Raw genomic sequence first — 21,160 nt, forward strand, 5'->3', positions numbered from 1 at the left:
CAGCCTAAACCTCCCCCACTGCAACTTGAGACCATTACACCTTGTTCTGTCATCTGCTACCACTGAAAACAGTCTAGATCCATCCTCTTTGAAATCCCCTTTCAGGTAGTTGAAAGTAGCTATCAAAGCTATCAAATGTTAATTTCAATGATCTAGCAGATGGGAATCCTTCCTAATGAAAGAGATATTTAAAAGCAGTGGGATTGACTTTCTAGCAGTGTAAGGATAAGGACCAGTCAGCCTGTAATGCTCACAGAAGTAATGAAGGTGCAAGGGCAGCTTTGTGCTACACTGTGCTACAAGAGCTGGTTTTAAAAGACATAATCAGAAAATAATCCTGCCTCTGTCACATCAGCTCCAAAAGCCAGTGGGGCCAACTGTTTGCTGGCCTACAGTGTAACCAACTGAATCGTCAACGTGACTTCCTGCAGTGCTTCTGAGTTCCTTGAAGGTATCCCATCCAATACAACGCATTTACCAGCAGAGAATTTGATCCACTGGTTTTGAAGCTGATGTGACAGAGTAGGCCTTGCTGTGTAAATGGAATTACAACTGACTTGACAGAGATGGTTACTCTTGTATTACATTCCAGTCAAATTAACCATTAATTTGTTAGTGTTTGTAAAGCACTCTGAAGGTTAAAACTGCAACATATGTGCTGTTATTTGCTGTATTTCTTGTCGTTCTTACAATTAAAGGATAACACAAGCAAGATTCAGGCGTGCAAACCTATGGATATGTTTCAGTTCAACATTTTGAAGCACTATTTACAGGTACAATACGTATGGAGGCAAAGCATGTGGCCCAGTAACAATAAAGTACATACATAGCCACACACACATCAGACCCATATAAAATGGCTGTGGTTTTACTTCCAAGTATTATACACTAATGTGGTTTTATTTGCTCTTCAACTGACACTTAAATGTCCCAAATGCACAGCAGACTTCACTGAATATTTTGACAGGAAAAGTCTTATCTCAAAGGCAGCACTGAAATCTCATTCTGAGCAAAGAAGAATTTTGGCCTTATCTGTGGGCATGCAAAATAACTTTTTCCAACTTTTCCAGTGTCTGCTTCCTGACTACACACTCAAAAACAAAAAACTCAAACTACATGGATAACCTTTTCCATTCTGAAACAAAGACAGGGGTAGGAAAACATCTAGAGTAGGTTCACAGATCTCTAATTAAAAGGATGAGGAGTTTTCATCAACTGGTTAAGGTACATTGGACCCTCTCATCAACGTGGATAATTTGAATTTTGTCAAACGGTGCCTCTGTATTTCCCAGCAACAATTTAATACCAGAGTACAACTGGTAATGAGGTCTTATTCTAAGACTTCACTATCTGGGCCAGGTTGTGCAGCACCCAGCACAATGGAGCCCCAATAAGGATGGTGCCTTTAATCACTACCAGAATAGAAATGTTTACTGCCACCAACTAATTCTACAAAACTTACTACAGTTAATTTACCAGTACATTCTATTGAATTATTATAAGATACAATTCTCAAAATAAGAAATTAATTTTTGTGATGCATTATCCATGCTTTAATTGTGTTTGTTCACTGACTAGCTATTTTGCAAAACTTTGTAATCAGCTATGGGTTAGCTAGTTGTCTATGTGAATTAGTGAGATTCTACTGTATAATTTTTTTCTCCTTTTACATCTCTAGAACAACACTTTGAACAAGCCTCTGAAAATAGAACTGCAAAATTTGCAAGCAAACTCATTAACATAGATCAAAACAAAGCATTTGTGTGCACATGAAGAACAGAATGGCATGTATGCAATTATTTCATTTGCATATGGTAGCATGGTATTATTTACTTATTACAGAGGTGCCTAGAGGACCTCACAGAGACTGGGCTCCACTGTGGTAGGTACATACACACGCTAAGAGACCGTCTCTGTCCAGACGAACTTACATTCTAAATAAATTAATGGTTCTTCCTCTGGAAAATTTTGGACACATTTTCAGAGTCTGACCTGTTTCTTTTCTTGTTTTACAGCAGGCCCTTTTTTAAAAGAAATTGATTAGCAATTTTATTTTTATTTCAATGGTAGTACAGAGCTTTTTGAAAAATAATAAAGGGAGGAAAAAAGACTCTGAAAATTGCAAGTAAGTTTTTAAAATGGCAAAGTTGACCAGCTTATCATTCTGTGATTTTCCAATGGGCTTGGATATGACAACAACAGGCATGTGTCATGTTTCACCAGCAATACACAAAAAGAGAGTGGTTCAGTGGCAGGTGGATTACTTGTATCATCTGGATTCAGTAATGAATGGAAACTATAAAGAATCTGAGCAGAATGTCATGACAATGGTTTCAACAGACTGTAGAGTAGGATTTGCAAGGGCCTGGTCAGGTCAAGATGATTCACAAACCACAATAATTACGACAATCTAGACTTGGGTTTAGCATGTACCTGGACTATATTTGCAATACCTCTTAAGGACATTTTCTGCAAGGTTCGATGCAAAGTCCTTGGAGGTCGATTATTTTCCACAGAAGGGTTGTGGGGTCTGACTATACCTATTAAAAAAACCCTAACATGCTGTATCTGGAGATTGAAAGCACAAGGCTGGCATGAGTTGCAAAAGTTAATGTATTTTTTAAAAGATCTGATGAAAATGTTCCTTCATTTTAGTTCATCAAAATCCATGAAACCAGCGCCGAACACTTTGAAAAAAAAGATATAGCAGTAAATGAAGAGTTTAGTGTCAATCACATGTGAGAAAGGTCCAGAACCGAGAAACCAGTCAGCAGGGAAGAACGTTGGTTATAGGGTCAGTACCAGTGGCTAGATTGTTTCACAAGCAAGTCAAGTCAAGAAGAGTTGCTGAAGAGGATACATGCACTAGAAGATTATCAGCATTTTGTATGACATATATAAATATATGCTATGGTGTGGGATGATCTGATTATATATATTAAGAGACAGTATATTTTTAGGCATAAAAAATGGTTAACATTTGAAGAACAAAGAGAAAACGACAAGGAAGAGGAAAACCCAGAATAAGAGCTCTTGCCAAAAATTAATCTCAACGTGGATTTATTTTAATCTAGGAAAGAGAAAATCATGAAAAAAAGAATACATTTAAATATGAGTCACACTTTATATTCACAGTGCCTCTTTATACACATTTCCACCAGGAAATAAAAATGTTACTAGTATTGACCATGTCATGAATTTTGTTGCGCAAAAGATTTAGTTTGGACTGTAGTTTAAGGCAGCAGATGTTTTCAGTTTGAATTGGAATAAGTGAAAACAGCAAAAGGACGGATTTTCATTTCTTCTTGATACCATGCTTTGTTCTTAGTGTTCTTAGGCAACTTGCTATTACCTGAGCTCTATTGTGTACATCCTACGTGACCTCACTGATTTCAGTGGTGTGCACTGAGAGTAAGTTAACTGTTTTCGCCACTATCAGGTATTCTTAAATGGGGAAAAGTACTGCTATGTTACACGAACCACATGAAATCATGATTCTACAAATAAAAGATTTTTTTTCTGCCCTTGAGTTAATAACTATAAAAGTAGTGTGTATTGTTGTAAAACATTATGGTTCACCTCTCCCCCATACACACCTCCCCATTATCTTGGAAAAGATTATTTTCGTGCTTTCATACCTGTCTTTTGGTCACAGTGCCATCTACAGGATCCACATATTCAAAGCTGTCTGTTTTTTCCACACGATAGACATTGTTCCCAACAGCAAACTGCTGATTACTGAATGATTTGTCAATGATCAAAGCCTCCAGGTCTCTCATTATGAAATACGCTGTTCTCGGTTCCAATGCTTCATAATCAAATCTTTAATGTGATAAAAAGAAAAGTAGTATGAAGAAATATGTAAGCTCCACCCAGCAGAAAGATTCTGGTTTCACAGAGCATGAGATGCTCACAATTAGTAATTTACAGCAGACATGGAAAATCAGGCATGCAACTGAAGTGCCTAGTGCAAATGAAAACAGCTCTTCCATTTACTTACACACTTTTGTGCTCCTAAGTCCTCCATTCCATGAAATGTGCAAATCTGTCAATTAAGTTTAAGAGAAAACTGTGTGCCCTACGTGGTTAATGCACTTACATGCTTAAAAAGACAGGTCCACCCTCAACCCCTCTCCCCCTTGACACATCTGTGCTCTCTTGTTGGGCCACTAACACAAAGTCTGCAGACCATGTAGAGTCAAAAAGTCATCTCCTGCTGGGAGTCTGGCGTTAGCGGCAAAGGAATTAACAATAAGAGAACAAGGTTATCAGCTCTGGCCTTCTCCTCAGTCTTGGCTGCCCTTAGAGTTTCTATCTCAGGGCTATTCAGACCACACGCTGAATATTTTCCCTTCAGAAAGCCACTCCAACCGCCTTTATTTTCGGCTGGAATAACCAACCACCTGCCTCAGAGCATTAGCAGAACCCACTTAAAAAATACATGATATACTTTTACATTTGAGATATTATTAGCAACAACAGCAACAACTTGCTTTCAAACAACACCATTTACACAGAGAGATCCGTTACACGCCATATAAATACCGCACCATTTATATGTAGCCAACTCTGGGCTGCAGGGCAGCGACCAACTAGCACACTGCATGGTCAATAGTCAAAGGGTAGAGAAAGAACTTTGCTAAGGAACAAAACGTTTTATGGATTCCTTAATCTCCGTTGGGTAAAAATTCACCCTGGACTGAGGGCCAGCACCAGACCTACGCACCACGAGTCCCACTTAAGCCCTATTTTGAGATTTTATGTAGGAGTTTAAAAGTGCATAGACCTTAGGCAGGACCATGAATTTCACCTCTTATAGAGAGAGTAGGCAGGACATTGGTCCTGTCAAAAAGACCCACATACAACAGAGTGCCTGGCACTTAATTTATCTCTTTGAAAGATGAAGAGCTGAGTAAACCTCGCTGGTTTTTTAAACTTATGCTTCAAGCCAGTCTTGTTCAAGTTAAAGCTGAGACTTAGATCACTAACATCCCTAGGAACGCTGTTCAGTCTATGGCAGATTTTCATTCTGTGCACACATCTGAAGTGCTGCTGAATACATTTCACTATTAATAGCAACAAAGCTAATCAAGCCAAACTTGCCCAGGAATTGTCCTAGGAACATGCTAACCTACTGTGTTTTGTAATAATTATCTGCACCTGCAATAGTAGTGGCGGCCAAATTTTGTCCAGTGATCTCTGACAATCTCTTCCACACTCTGCTTTCGAGCTGCTATGATTGAAAGCCAAACTAGCACAGCCCAGAGCCCATCCTTCTCTCGGATGTGGTCAGACCCTAAAAAGAAATAAGTAATGCACATTTATTAGCAGATACACCAATGAAAATGCCAACAATAGTTCCAGATGAGAAGCATAGAGCAGTTCATGTCAGTTTGTTTTTTTAGATACAGTAAAACAATAACACAGACATTTTCCAGACTGACAGTCAAAATAATTGTTTAAAAGATAGTAAGGAAGAGAGACAGATGGACAGACATGTCAGAATCCACATTACTAAAATTCAACAAAAGATGGGAAATTACTTGGCTCCCAAGAGTGTAAAAGCTATTACATTCTTAACCATTGTGATTCCGGCTAATCATTGTGCAGAATGATATACATCAGGGCTGGCAACCTTTCAGAAGTGGTGTGCAGAGTCTTCATTTATTCTCTCTAAATTAAGGTTTCGCGTGCCAGTAATACATTTTAACATTTTTAGAAGGTCTCTCTCTCTCTCTAAGTCTACATTATATAACTGAACTATTGTTGTTTGTAAAGTAAACAAGGTTTTTAAAATGTTTAAGAAGCTTCATTTAAAATTAAATTAAAATGCAGATCTTATCAGTTTAGTGCAGTGGTTCTTAACGTGGGGTGCAAGATACTCTTTCTGGGAGTGTGAGACATGCAAGATTTTTTTAGAAGGTAAATCATCAAAAATACAAATTAAGCACAGGCACATAAGTACAACTACTTTGTTTCATCAAACCTATGTATTTATTAACATTATACATGTTTTAATGATTACTGTAATATACAAAGTTTTAAAGTTTTTAATCTAATTGTAGTGTAATTTTTGATAAGGGCTGCAGAGTGCTGGGACCAGGCCCTGGGCTGGCTGCAGGTACCCCAGGCCGGCAGGAGGACTGAGCAGGGCTGGAGGCCCGGACCGCAGCTGGCAGGGGGCTGGGCGGCTGGAACCCCAGACCAGCAGCTAGGTGAGCGAGGCCAGTGGCTGGTATCCCAGCCCAGCAGCAGGCTGAGCAGAACAGATGGCTGGGACCACAGCTGGAACTCCAGACCACTGCCGGTCTGGGGTTCCGGCTGCCGGCTCCTGCCAGCCGGGGTTCCGGCTGCTGGCCCCTCTCAGCCGCTGCCAGCCAGTGGTTCTGTTCACTCAGGCCGGCAGCAGGCTGAGTGGAGTCAGCGGCCGAGACCTTGGCTGGCAAGGGGCCGGCAGCCGGAACTCCAGACCGGCAGTGGGCTGAGTGGGGCCGGCAGATAGAACAAACTCCAGACCGGCGTTGGGCTGAGCGGTTCAGCCCGCTGCTGGTCTGGGGTTCTGTCTGCCGGTTCCTGACAGCTGGAATCCTGGCTGCCGGCCCTGCTCAGCCTGCTGCCGGCCGGGGGTTCTGTTCACACAGGCCGACAGTGGGCTGAGCAGGGCTGGTGCCAGGACCCTGGCTGGCAGCAGCATGCCAGTAAAAATAGGTATGCGTACTGCAGGCTGCCAACCCCGATATACATAACTGGGACTGTTTCCCAGAACTGGGCCACATCAGATGAGCCAACTCCTAGTGATTAAGCAGAGTACTCCAAATTACAGAGTTCAGCTGCAACTGCATCCCCTTGTCTGCCCAGATGTTTATAATTGCCCTAACATCTGCCTTGGGCCAACCTGCAACATGCTTCTTCTGAGATACATAACCAAAGCAGATACGATATGCAGAAATTGCAAGAGAGTAGATACTGGTGAGAATGAGAATGCAATGAGGTCTAAGAGGCATGCTGCTCAGTTTATACAGATGAGGGCTTCCAGAAAACTTGACTTTATGTTAATAGACTGCAGAGACTTGAACAGAAAGACAAAGCCAAGCAGTGCCCAGGAACGGTGGTGCTAGGACTAACCAGGGCCGCCCAGAGGATTCAGGAGGCCTGGGGCAAAGCAATTTCAGAGGCCCCTTCCTTAAAAAAAAGTTGCAACACTATATTGTCATGGGGGCCCCTGTGGGGCCTGGGAAACTTACCCCACTTGCCCCCCCACAGGCGGCCCTGGCAAAAATAAACATTTAAAAACCTTCCGCATCTCGGCACAAACCCAGTTTTGAGAAAACTTCTTTTCAAGTCACCTTTACAAGGTATCTCTGGTTCTCAGCATCAGCTAGTGCTAAAAGGCACTAAAGCTCATTAAAAGGGTTGGACAAATATTTTCCTTCAAAACTTTTTTTGGATTGAAAACTAGGGGTTTTTAAAAAGCAGAAAAAATCACGAACAATGTCTGCTTTCCTTCAAAATTTGTTGTGTTTTTTTTTTTAATTGAAAAGCTGAAATTAGTCTGCCAAAACCTGAACATGGTTTGGGGTTTCAGAAGTGTGTGGCCAAATATTTGGTGCTTGCTGTGTTTGATTGTTTAAAGAAACAATAAAAAAATTATGCTTAAAAAAAATCCAAAACTTCTGAACCACCTCAGCTTGTGACCAAACGCCTGAGCCCATCCAGTCAGAGATTTTTCCAGGTTTCTGATACTCTGCTGGCTTCCTTGATTCATATCTGTGTCCATAACTTTAAGTTCATTTAGGTTAGAACATAAGAACGGCCATACTGGGTCAGACCAAAGGTCCATCCAGCCCAGTATCCTGTCTACCGACAGTGGCCAATGCCCAGTGCCCCAGAGGGAGTGAACCTAACAGGTAATGATCAAGTGATCTCTCTCCTGCTATCCATCTCCACCCTCTGGAAAACAGAGGCTAGGGACACCATTCCTTACCCATCCTGGCTAATAGGCATTAGTGGACTTAACCTCCATGAATTTATCTAGTATCAGGCCTGGTCTACACTATGCGTTTATACCGAATTTAGCAGCATTAAACCGATTTAACCCTGCACCCGTCCACACAACGAAGCCCTTTATCTCGATATAAAGGGCTCTTTAAAACGATTTCTGTACTTCTCCCCAATGAGGGGAGTAGCGCTGAAATCGGTATTGCCATGTTGGATTAGGGTTAGTGTGGCCACAATTCGATAGTATTGGCCTCTGGGCGGTATGCCAAAGTGCACCATTGTGACCGCTCTAGAAAGCCAACTGAACTTGGATGCACTGGCCAGGTAGACAGGAAAAGCCCCGCGAACTTTGGAATTTCATTTCTTGTTTGGCCAGCGTGGAGAGCTCACCAGCACAGGTGGCCACGCAGAGCTCATCAGCACAGGTAACAATGCAGTCTCCTGAGAATCAAAAAAGAGCTCCAGCATGGACTGCATGGGAGGTACTAGATCTGATCGCTGTATGGGGAGAGGATTCCGTGCTAACAGAACTCCTTTCCAAAAGACGAAATGAAAAAATATTTGAAAAAATTTCCAAGGCCATGATGCAGAGAGGCCACACCAGGGACTCAGTACAGTGCCGTGTGAAAGTTAAGGAGCTCAGACAAGCCTACCAGAAAACCAAAGAAGCAAATAGAAAGGTCCGCGGCAGGGCTGAAAACATGCCGCTTCTATGCTGAGCTGCATGCAGTTCTAGGGGGGTCTGCCACCACTATCCCACCCTGTCCGTGGATTCCGAGGTGGGGGTGGTAATCTCAGCCATGCCTGAGGATTCTGCGGACGGCGAAGATGAGGAGGAGCAAGAGGAGGACGAGCTTGCAGATAGCACACAGCACTCCGTTCTCCCCAACAGCCAGGAGCTTTTTCTCACCCTGACGGAATTACCCTCCCAGGCCTCCCAAGCCACTATCCCACACAATGAAGCCATGGAAGGGACCTCTGGTGAGTGTACCTTTGTAAATATAAAACATAGTTTAAAAGCAAGCGTTTTTTAATGATTAATTTGCCCTGAGGACTTGGGATGCATTAATGGCCAGTAAAGTTACTGGAAAAGTCTGTTAACATGTCTGGGGATGGAGCGGAAATCCTCCAGGGACATCTCCATGAAGCTCTCCTGAAGGTACTCCAAAAGCCTTTGCAGAAGGTTTCTGGGCAGGGCAGCCTTATTCCATCCTCCATGGTAGGACACTTGACCACGCTATGCATGTAGCAAGTAATCTAGTATCATTGCATGACAAAGTCTAGTTGTGCATGGTCCCGGTGTTTGCTGGCATTCAAGCAACATCCATTCTTTATCTCGCTGTGTTATCCTCAGGAGAGTGATATCGTTCATGATAACCTGGTTGAAATTCAGGAACTTAATTAAGGGGACAGAGATGGTTGGGCTGTTTGCCTGTTGCTTAAAAGAAATCATTCCCTGCATTTAGCCAAGCAGGAGGAGGGGGAGGGGTGACTGGCACTGAGCTTTTTTGCATTTGGCTAGCTGGGATCTTCCCTGCTACCAGCCACGCGGTGGGGAGAGGAGGGTGGCTAGCAGCAATCTTCCATGATACCAGCCATGCAGTGGGGGAAGGGGTAAAGCGATCATCCCAGAGAATTGGATGGGGGCGGTTCTGGTGCTGCACGTTAACAGGAAAGAAGCAGCACTCAATGGGCTTTGCTTGCTATTTGGGAAAGGAGGGCACTGGATATATGAAGGCTGCAGAAGACAATGGCTTACCATGGCCGCATGCAAGCCGATTTATGATGCCCGGACCTGTGTCTGTGATCTCTAACACTAAAGCCGCAGGCACTCAATATCAAGATGCAAAATGCGACCTTGTAATGAGATCACATGTGCTATGTAAGGTGAATAGTGTTGTTCACTGTGAAAGAGTATAACCATTGTTCTGTAAAATGTATCTTTTTAAATACTTCTCTCCCTTTTTTCCCTCCCTCCTGCAGCTGCAAATTTTTCAAGTCTCCCTCCTCCATCCCGAAGGCTATCTCAGATAAGGTGGCGGAAAAAAAAGACGAAAGACGAAATGTTCTCGGAAATCATAGAAGTGACCCGCAATGAAAGAGCTCATCTGAATGAGTGGAAGGATGTGGTATCAAAGTACAGGAAAGATGCCGTGAGGACAGGAGGGACCAACATGAGGATAGGAGGGATGAACGTGAGGAGAGGAGAGACGCTCGAGGTGAGAGGTGGCGGCAGGAAGATTTGAGGTGTCGGGATGCAACTCTGGAGCTGCTGCGTGATCAAATGGACATGCTCTGGCATCTGGTGGAGCTTCAGGAATGGCAGCAGGATCACAGAGTGCCACTGCAGCCCCTGTATAACTGCCTTCCCCCCCACCATGTTCCTTAGCCTCCTCACTCACCAGACGACTAAGAACGCGTGGGTGGAGGCTCCGTGCACCTGCCCATTCCACCCCAGTGGACAGCCCAACCAAAAGGCTGTCGTTATTTTGAAATTTTTTTAGTGGCCTTTTCCTTCCCTCCCATCCTCCTCCCAAACCCCACCCAAGCTACCTTGTCAGTTCTTGCTCTCTTTTTATAATTAATTAATAAAGAATACATGATTTTTAAACGAGAGTGATTTTATTTCCTTAGGAAGCAAGCGGTAATCGAAGGGGGAGGGTGGGTGGCTTACAGGGAATGAGTCAATCAAGGGAGAGGGGGGTTTCATCAAGGAGAAACAAACACAGCAGTCACACCGTATCCTGGCCTGTGATTAAACTGGTTTTCAAAGCTTCTCTGATGCACACCGCTTCCTGGTGTGCTCTTCTAATCGCCCTGGTGTCTGGCTGTGCGTACTCAGCGGCCAGGTGATTTGCCTCAGCCTCCCACCCCACCATAAAGGTCTCCCCCTTACTCTCACAGAGATTGTGGAGCACACAGCGAGCAGCAATAACAATGGGGACATTGGTTTGGCTGAGGTCTGAGCGAGTCAGTAATGTGCACCAGCGTGCCTTTAAATGGCCAAATGCACATTCTACCACCATTCTGCACTTGCTCAGCCTGTAGTTGAACAACTCCTGACTACTGTCCAGGCTGCCTGTGTATAGCTTCATGAGCCATGGCATCAAAGAGTAGGCTGGGTCCCCAGGATAACTACAGGCATTTCAACATCCTCAACTGTTAATTTCTGGTCTGGGAAATAATTCCCTTGCTGCAGCCATTTAATTAGAGTAGTGTTCCTGAAGACGCGAGCATCATGAACCCTTCCTGGCCATCCCACGTGGATGTTGGTGAAACATCCCTTGTGATCCACCAGTGCTTGCAGCACCATGGAAAAATACCCCTTTCGATTTATGTACTGGGTGCCCTCGTGCTCCAGTGCCAAGATAGGGATATGGGTTCCATCCATCGCCCCACCACAGTTAGGGAATCCCATTGCAGCAAAGTCATCCACTATGACCTACACGTTTCCCAAAGTCACAACCTTTCGTAGCAGCAGCTTAATGATTGCTTTGGCTACTTGCATCACAGCAGCCCCCACAGTAGATTTTCAGACTCCAAATTGATTCACGACTGACCGGTAGCTGTCTGGCACTGCAAGCTTCCAGAGGGCTATCGCCACTCGCTTCTCACCTGTGAGGGCTGCTCTCATCTTAGTATTCTGGCATTTCAGGGCAGGGGAAAGCAAGTCACAAAATTCCATGAAAGTGCCCTTACGCATGCGAAAGTTTCACAGCCACCGGGAATTGTCCCACACCTGCAACACTATGTGGTCCCACCAGTCTGTGCATTTTTCCCGGGCCCAAAATCGGCATTCAATGGCTAGAACCTGCCCCATTACCAGCAGGATCTCCAAAGCGCAGGGGCCCACGGTTAGGGAGAATTCTGTGTCCATGTCCTCATCACTCTCGTCGCCGCGCTGCCGTAGCTGCCTCCTCCTGGACTGGTTTTGCAGGTCCTGGTTCAGCACAGACTGCACGAGAATGCGCGAGGTGTTTACAACATCCATGATTGCTGTCCTGAGCTGAGCAGGGTCCATGCTTGCCGTGCTATGGCGTTTGCACAGTTCACCCAGGGAAAAAGGTGCAAAATGGTTGTCTGCTACTTGCACGAAGGGAAGGGAGAGGCTGTACCCAGAACCACCCGCAACAATGTTTTTTGCCCCATCAGGCACTGGGATCTCAACCCAGAATTCCAATGGGCGGGGGAGACTGCAGGAACTATGGGATAGCTACCCACAGTGCAATGCTCCGGAAATCGACATTAGCCTTGGTACATGGACGTGCACCGTCAAATTAATGTGCTTAGCGTCGCTGCATGCATTCGACTTTATACAATCTGTTTTAAAAAACGGTTTCTGTAAAATTGGAATAATCTCGTAGTGTAGACATACCCTCAGAGGTGCAGCCATGCTGGTCTGGATCTGTAAAAAGCAACAAAGAGTCCTGTGGCACCTTAGAGACTAACAGACGTATTGGAGCATAAGCTTTCGTGGATGAATACCCACTTAGTCACTCACTTACTGTGGGTTTGTCTTTAGTACAGCTTATGTACATACTCCACGAACTGAGCGTTTGAGCTTGTTCCAGAATCTGGGATGAGCCTATGTTGTGAAAACTGAAATGCTCAAAATAGCACATGCATTTGAACGGACATGGGGTACTAAAATTAAATTAACCCAGGGGGCCTCAAACTGGTGGTCGGGACCCCTCAGGGGTCATGAGGTTATTGCTGGGGGTCGTGAGCAGTCAGCCTCCACCTCGAATCCTGCTTTGCCTCCAGCATTTATAAGTATATAAAGAAGTGTTTTTAATTTATAAGGGGAGGGGGTGTCACACTCAGAAGTTTGCTGTGTGAAAGGGGTCACCGGTACAAAAGTTTGAGAATCACTGAATTAACCCCTCTGGAGCCTCGGGGAATGCAGGGGAGGGGGATCTCCCTTGGTAGGGTTGGGAAGGAGGTAGGTAGTGTAGGATATTGCTCTTCTCATGTGATCCTTCCCCCATGGCTCTCTTGGCTCTATCACTGTTAATCTAAAGTGGATAATTTTAAATGAAACTACCCTCCCCTGATATGAATCTCCCTATGGCACTGAAATTAAATGTAGACTATAATTTGGCATTTGAGAAGTGAAACGGATGGTAGCCCTAAGGGAAAAGATAACAGATTGGCTCTTTGTGTTAAATAGCTGTCTGCAAGCCTCAAACTGCTGAATGACATTTAGGGCAGGGAAGGTTGTGCCTCCTCGAACAGCCTGGCCCTGCTCCCTATCTGACCCGCACCCACTTCCTGCCCCCTGACTGCCCCCCTCAGAATCCCTGACCCATCCTGCTTCTTGTCCTCTGACCGCCCTCCCAAGACCCCCCCAACCACCCCCCTGTGACCCCACACCCCCTCCTCCCCGCTCACTGTCCCCTGACCGTCCTGACCCCATCCACATACACCCCTCCCGCTGAGTCCTGACAGACCCCCGGAACACCCACAATCCAACCCCCCATCCCGACCAACCCCCCCCCTAGAACCTCTGCCCCAACTGTCCCCGGGACTCCCTGCCCCTTATCCAACTCCCTCCCTTACCATGCCGCTTACCCGCTCTCCCGGAGCCTCAGCGCGCTGCATCCAGGTGCAGCCCTGGACAGCGCTGCAGTGGTGTAGCTCCATGTGACCTGAGCTCCTGCTGCCCGGCCCGAGCATCGCCCCCTTACCACATGGCTCCGAGTGGGAGGAACTCAGGCCCCGACCGAGCCACGCTGCTTTAGCTCTGGCCAGGGCTGTTCCTGGACATGGTGTACTGCGGCGCCAGGGATGGGGGAAGGCAGAGGTGGAGGGGGCCTCCAACATTCTCGTGGGGGCCCCTGCAGAGCCCGGGGCAAATTGTTCCACCTGCCCCCCCCCCCGGGCGGCCCTGGGACTAACTGCAGCATAGCAACTGTTATGTCACCACTTGCTGTCTACACTAGCACTGCATCAGCTGAGACATTTAATGGCACAGAGGCTAGGCTTGCTCAGAGTAGGCACCGTCCACAAGAAGTTCTGCCTCCTTTATGAAATCACTGCATAGTCTACCTGCCTATCCTGATTAGATGGCCATAAGGGCAGCTGATTGGACAATCTGCTTGAGGGACATTCCATGTCACTGAAAAACATTCAGCAAAAGCCTCTAGCCCAAAAGCCAAACAGAGAGGATAAAATTCCCTGCGTGAAAAAAAACAAACAACATAAATCCTGCAATATCAAGATCAGTTTGCAATTTTGTTGCTTTCTGCTATATCCTGTAAAATCCTGTGCTTCCATTTAATAAGATTTCTGTCTTTTTTCTACATTATGAAGGTATATAGTTGTCACAATATAAATTGATGCACTGCTGCTGCTGCTAAGGCCATGTCTATACATACAGTGCTTCAGAGAGGCAGCTGTACCAATACATCTGCACTGCTGCACTGATACAGCTGCGCTGCAGGAGCGTGTCTGGTGAAGACGCTCTCCCATCAGAATAATAAAAGTACCTCTCTGAGTGGCAGAAGCTACGCTGGTGGGAGAAGTTCTCCTGTCAACATAGCACTGTGCACATGAAAACAGTTACAAGAGGTGGCCACTTACACCTCTCCTGTCCCATTCAACTCAGTGAGGTGTGAATTTCAGATTCTAACTGCAGCCACTTAAATGTTAACAAAGTTAAACAGAAACATGGAAATTAAATACAGATAACTACATTCACGTAATATCTAGGTTGCATAAATGAAATCATGAAAAAAGCCAATAAAAGCAAAAGTTCATGTTTCTAGAAGATACAAAAAACAAACACACACTCTCTTACAGATTATGGTCAAGCATGTGAAGCTCACTGACATAGGAGGCCAGAGAGTCAGATAACGGAACTGAGTTTAAAAGCTCAGGCAGGGAATGTGTTTGCACCATGTCCAGCACAATGGTAAAAATACTTACTTTCTCCTCCCCCTTGACTGTGTTCTCCATGTAGTACATGAACTTTTGGGGCTGGGAGTGTCTTTTACTAGAGCACTCCGCACAATGGGGGTCCAATCTTGGATGGGGCCTCGAGGTGCTGCTACTACAACACAATTGTGTCCCTTGGTTAGAATCCCTCGGTGCTCCCATAATATTATGTAGGTGTATGCGGGCCTGCCTCAGCGCAGGAGGGCTGGACTTGATGACTTCTCAAAGTCCCTTGCAGCCTTATCTTTCTGATTGTATAATACAAATATTGAATAAGAAGAATAAATATGGCAGAATAATTTTATGAGCACTTGTAGCCCTGTAATTTCACATTTCACATCAAATAAGTAGGGACTTACCAAATTCATGGTCCATTTTGGTCAATTTCACGGCCATAAGATCTTAAAAATCATCAATTTCATGATTTCAGCTCTTTAAATCCAGAATTTCACAGTGTTGTAATTGTAGGGGTCCGACGAAAAAAGGAACTGTGTGTGAGGGCGGGAGGAGGATTGTAGAATGGCAGCTGCAGGCCGGAAGCCCAGCTCTGAAGGCAGAGCTGCCGCCAGCAGCAGCGCATAAGTAAGGATGACATGGTATGGTATTGCCACCCTTACTTCTGTGCTGCTGCCTTCAGAGCTGGCCCCTCATTCAGCAGCCGCCACTGTCTGGCTGCCCAGCTCTGAAGGAAGCCACACATAAGTAAGGGTGGCATGTAGGGTGGCCAACTTTCTAATAGTATAAAACTGAACTCTTCTGCCCCGCCCCTACCCTGACCCTTCTCTGAGGTCCTTCCTCTGCTCGTTCCATCCCTGCTCCCTCTGTCACTCGCTCTCCCGTGCCTTCACTCACTTTCACCAGACTTGGGCAGGGGATGCAGGCTCTGGGATGGAGCCAAGGATGAGGGGCTTGGGGTGTGGGAAAGGGCTCCGGGCTGGGCTGGGGGTTGGGGTGTGGGAGAGTATGGGCTCTGGGCTGGGAGTACAGGCTCCGGGTAGGGCCAGAAATGAGCAGCTAAGGGTGTGGGAAAGGCCTCCGGGCTGGGACAGGGCGTTGGGATGTGGGAGGAGTGAGGACTCCAGCTGGGGGTGCAGGCTCGAGGGTGGGGCTGGAGATGAGGGGTTTGGAGGGGCTCCAGGCTTGGGCCAAGGGTTTTGGAGTGCAGGAAGAGGGTGCAGGCTCCAGTTGGGGGTGTGGGCTCTGGGGTGGGGCCGGGACGAGGGGTTTGAGGTGCAGGAGTGGGCTCAGGGCTGGAGCGGGGGTGTGCGGGGGCTCTGGGAGGGAGCTTCATGCAGGAGGGGACTCCAGGCTGGGGCAGGGGTGCAGGAGGAGGCTCAGGACTGGGTGAGGGGGTTGGGGTGTGGGGGAGGGTGCTTGACGGCGCTTACCAAGGCTCCCAGGAAGCAGCCACAAGGTCCCTGCACCCTCTAGGCACCTGAGCAACCGGGGAGGCTCCGCATACTGCCCTCATGGCCCCAGGCTATGCCCCTGCAGCTCCGATTGGTCGCGGTTCCTGGCCAATGGGAGCTGCGGAGCCGGCACTCGGGGCAGGGACAGTGCTCAGAGCCTCCCTGGCCACCCACGTGTCTAGGGGCTGCAAGATCTGGCGGCTGCTTCCAGGAGCCACACAGAGCTAGGCAGTCAGCAAGGAGCCTGCCTTAGCCCCGAGACCCCACAGCTCCTCCAGCCAGACTTTTAATGGCCTGGTTGGCAGTGATGACCGGAGCCACCAAGGTCCCTTTTTGACCAGGCAGCTGACAGCTACTGCTCTCTGGCTGCCAGCTCTGAAGGCAGCACTGAAGTAAGGGTGGCAATACCATGAATCCCCTAAAATAACCTTGTGACCATCCCAAAACTCCCCTTTGGGTCAGAACCATAGGCACCGACTGTGTTCTGGAGCTGGAGCATCATGGGGAAAGTATGATGGGTGCTGAGCACCACTGGCAGACTTGCCATCAGCTCGCCCCTGCCCCTCAGTGTTTGACATCTGCTGGCAGCTTTGCTGATCAGCACCTCCCCTTCCCTCTCTGCGCCTCCAACCTGCCACAATCAGCTGTTTCATAGCATGCAGGAGGCTTTGGGATGGAGAGGCAGGAGCAAGGGCACAGCATGCTGCGGGGAGGGGGCGGAATGGGGCAGGAAGAGGCGGAGGCGGAGCAGGGGTGGGAAGAGGCAGGGCAGGGGCAGGGCCTTGGAGGAAGGGGTGGAGTGGCAGCGAGGTCTGGGGCAGAGCCAGGGGACAGCTCTCCCTGGCACATTGGAAAGTTGGCACCTGTGGTCGCGACTCCCGATCTGAAAAATGCTGTTCTGCCCCATGAGATCAGATTTCACTGGGGAAGGCCAGATTTCAAAGTCCGTGATGCATTTTTCATGGCCATGAATTTGGTAGGGCCCTAGGAATAAGCTATTCACCAAAAGAACAGAAAGGAGCATCACCTTCCACTCCATGTATGCTATTATGGGCTAGACAGGACTGCTGGGCCCTGGCACTGAAACATCAAGTATTAGGCTTTCAGATATTACAACTGGGGCGGGGGGCTGTACAAACACTTATACGATATTAGCAACAAACAGAGGCAGGGTATACAACTAAATGCAACAATGATCTGATCTGACGTGACAAATCACACATTCCTTAGTTACATAACCTTCTACACAGCTTGATTTGTTAGACACATATCATAAAATGTGTACTTATTCATTCAGCAAAATGCCTTGTACATTATCCTATCTGTATGAAAACTGAACTAGATACCAAAGATTAATTGCGTTTTGATTTACCGAATAATTCATGTGCATTTTATTGAACCAAAATGGTCCAGTGAAACATGGGCAGAGGAATTTTTGGAATGGCCTCTGTATGTTCCAAGCCTTATGTTGGCACGGCCAGAGCTCATAAATTTCCATGAAGAGGGGTGAGCGTGTACATGTATCATTCTTCTGATGCACGCAGCAGCTTTGGCATGTTCTGTGACCTTTGCATGTCCTTCAGGAGGACAAACAGTATGGTGCCACTACAGAAAAAGGGAACGGAGGAAAGAAAAGAAGTGGCAGAAGTGTGGATGGAAAAACTGAAAGCAATGCAGATTCTCCAGAATCCAAAGTTACCAGTAAAAATGCAAGCCTGTTCTGAGTACAACAATAACTCTGTGAGTACAGCAGGAGTCATTTTCTTTTGTAATAAAAACAAACCCTACTAGATCACTGGCATCTCTCAAAGCCTGTTGGTCATTCTCTCTCATCTTTTAACACTGCTTTCCCTTCCTCAGCATTTCTGTCAGCCACAGGTTGGCTTATTATTTCCGTGCATGTTTGTTTTATCCATTGCCCTTATTCCTTTTGGCAGCTTTAAAACCATTACTTCTGCTAGGTGAATGTGTACTTAACTTACTATACCCTCTGATTTTCTTAGCCTTATGCCTCTTAATTATTCCTATTGATCTAGTTGAAAAACATGCAGTTGCCATTTCCCTCCTCAGTTTGACTAATGGTATCTTTACTTCTGTAACACCAATGTCCCTGGGTGGATTGTTGGCACCAATCAAAGCTGGGACTGCTAGATCTTAATACATGAGCCTGTACTGCCTGAGCTAATAGACCAACCCCTCTTATCCAGGGTTGTAGCACACTCCCCATCGCTAGGTGGCCCACTCACCACTGAGAGGACAGAGTGCCATACCTAGCACACATGGCTAACCCTTCAGTTCACACATTCTACATCATGCTAATCAGTTGTCCAGTAGCCATATATCAACATATGGGTAAGGAGGAATATGAGATCTGTACTACTTTTATAACCTAATCAAATTAAAGATACACAACAACAGCATATATTTCAAGGGCTGTAACACCAGTACTGCTGCTTCCATCTTGCTGAGTTCAATGTACTATGCCTCTAGGTTTAATTTTGTATAATTCTTTCCTTGAAAAACCCTGAAACACTAGTGAATTCTGGCCTGTGCTTCAATGAAGAGATTGGCTTAAAGGCAGGAAGGGCAGCTTAATAGCAGAGATAACACATTTTTGTCTGTCTATTCTCTTATACTTAACTAACCTTTGACATGCTTAATTAAAGCAATAACTACTACTCAATTTAAATAGTCCAAATACCACGCAGTTTTGTACTGAAGTATAATCCCACATACAGAATGAGCTTGCAAAGTGTGTCAATGGGTGCAAAAATTGTCCTGTTCTAATAGACCTGGTATTGTAAGCTGTCTGGGGCAGAGACTGGGTCTCTTACTATGCATTTGTACATTGCCTACCACAATAGGGCCTCAATACTGAGTAAGAGTACAAAGCACTATTTTAATAAACAATAATAATATGCATGAAAATAAATATCTTCTTGTTTTGTCCCAAATTACACTAGTCAATGCTATCAGGGACATTATTTCTCCAAATGCAATTTTTAAAACCAACATTAAACTGAAAAAAAATGTTTAGCCTTAATGGAAAATTATTTTGTTTGCACTTCCCTTGTATCTTACAAATTCTACCTCTTCTAGTGGTCTGCAGCATGCTGACATTTTAAGGAATGATTTTTGGGGACACATTCTTATCTCTGTTACACCATTTAAGCTAATGAAATTACCGTGGTTTTACACTGAGATCTGCATACACACTAGGTCTTTTTTATAGCAATAGAACATCTACTCCACCTCTCTTAGCTTTTCTTTCTGTTAAGCTTGTGGCAGAAAGCCTCTGGTGTTGCTGACGTATGGAAGTTTAGAGCTGACGTATGAAAACGCATGAAAATGAGATGCAGCATTTGCCAAGGTGGATATAAGCAAGATAAATCAAGTACATAGATTTCCTAATTCTGATTAATAGTTTGCTGATGAAATTTAGATAAGAACTGTTCCTGCTGACGCCTTTCTTTGAACAGTGTCTTGGGTATTACTCATAATACCAGCAAATTACTAACTTCATCTGACAAACTCCCCACACTACTACAAAAATGGAAGAAATTTTTAATGCATTGGTTCAATTCCAAGATTAGCTGCCAGAAAACAAGTCTGGGAAACACAGCTCTATGGGATGTTTTCAAAATCTCTTGTCCTTTTATAGCAGAAAATTTGCTTTTATTTACTGGTCACTGCGAAATCTCTTTTTGTTATAACACCAGGGGATTGCATTATTTGGGAACTACAGCTGGGTTGTATTACTGGGACATAGAACCATTCTCTTTTAAGTGCTGTCAGGTTAGTATGACAATAAACGTGATAATTTAGATGCAGGCCTGTAAAATCCCTCTTGCTTTTACAGAGTAGCAAGATCATTGTGTTGGCCAACTGGATGGTAAATTTCTTTAAATATGAAATTCTGAAAACTAAAGAACTGCCAAGTTTCCTATCTCTACAGTGAGATCATTAAGGAGAAAGTCTTAACACAGACTCAAATTCCCAGTGCAAGCAGAAATAGGTGAAGGGCAATGCAGTCTAGGACACTACATAAAAGAGAAAAGGCTCACAGTAATAATACACATACTTATTAATAAAACACTTTGTATTTATAAAGCACTGTTCATTTGAAGATTTCAAAGTGTTTTACAAACAAGTTTTATCTATCTGAACTGACAGGAGACTTATTAAAATCAATTGGCAGATGGAGAAACTGAAGCAGAGAGATGCAGATGTAACATTTCATAACTTGGTTGATGCAAAGCGCCATTTGGGTGCAATCTAGCAGTTCAAGTGGAAACTTTTCAAAGCTAGTATTTTACTGCACTCAGGTTGCCTGAGCTCCCAATGGCTTGAGCACCCTGAGGTGGTGGCTCAGGACTGGAGTACATTTTTGGCAGTGCTCAGGGACTGCTGCACAGTTAGTAGGCCAGCATGGAACTCAGGCAGCATCCATCCCACAGACTGCTCAAGGCAGTTTGTGCACTCTTAACACAGATGGCACCTGCAACTACACGTGAGAAACAGAGAGGATTTATCAAGGGTTTACAGGATTAGTACTGGGAAGAGGGAGAGTTGGGATTAGGGAAGGATATGGAAAGAGCTGGGGGCACACATACTGGTGTGAGGTAAAGGGGAGCCAGTAGGGGTTTGAGAAATCAGAGACATACCTGGGGAAAGGCTGCAGTACAGCCTCTGACCACATTGAGGCTCTACATCAGAGGTGGGCAAACTACGGTCCGCAGCCCCTGAGCTCCTGGCCCAGGAGGCTCGCCTCCAGCACCTCCTCTGCTGTCTCCCCTCCCTCGCAGCCTCAGCTCACC

At 45.6% G+C, this 21,160-nt stretch overlaps 1 protein-coding gene across 1 annotated transcript in view; it reads right to left on the minus strand.

Annotated features, from left to right (window-relative positions):
• The window catches only part of PGM5 (phosphoglucomutase 5), a 129,651-nt gene that overhangs the window by 34,874 nt on the left and 73,617 nt on the right, over nucleotides 1-21,160 (minus strand). The window contains exons 8-9 of the mRNA XM_030567509.1: nucleotides 5,161-5,296; nucleotides 3,639-3,822 (exon numbers count right to left, since the gene is read on the minus strand). Of these exons, the coding sequence (XP_030423369.1) occupies nucleotides 3,639-3,822; nucleotides 5,161-5,296 (320 nt within the window). The remainder of the gene's footprint in view (nucleotides 1-3,638; nucleotides 3,823-5,160; nucleotides 5,297-21,160) is intronic.

Source organism: Gopherus evgoodei, chromosome 6, assembly GCF_007399415.2.
Source record: "Gopherus evgoodei ecotype Sinaloan lineage chromosome 6, rGopEvg1_v1.p, whole genome shotgun sequence".
In the NCBI taxonomy this organism is placed as follows: domain Eukaryota; kingdom Metazoa; phylum Chordata; order Testudines; family Testudinidae; genus Gopherus; species Gopherus evgoodei.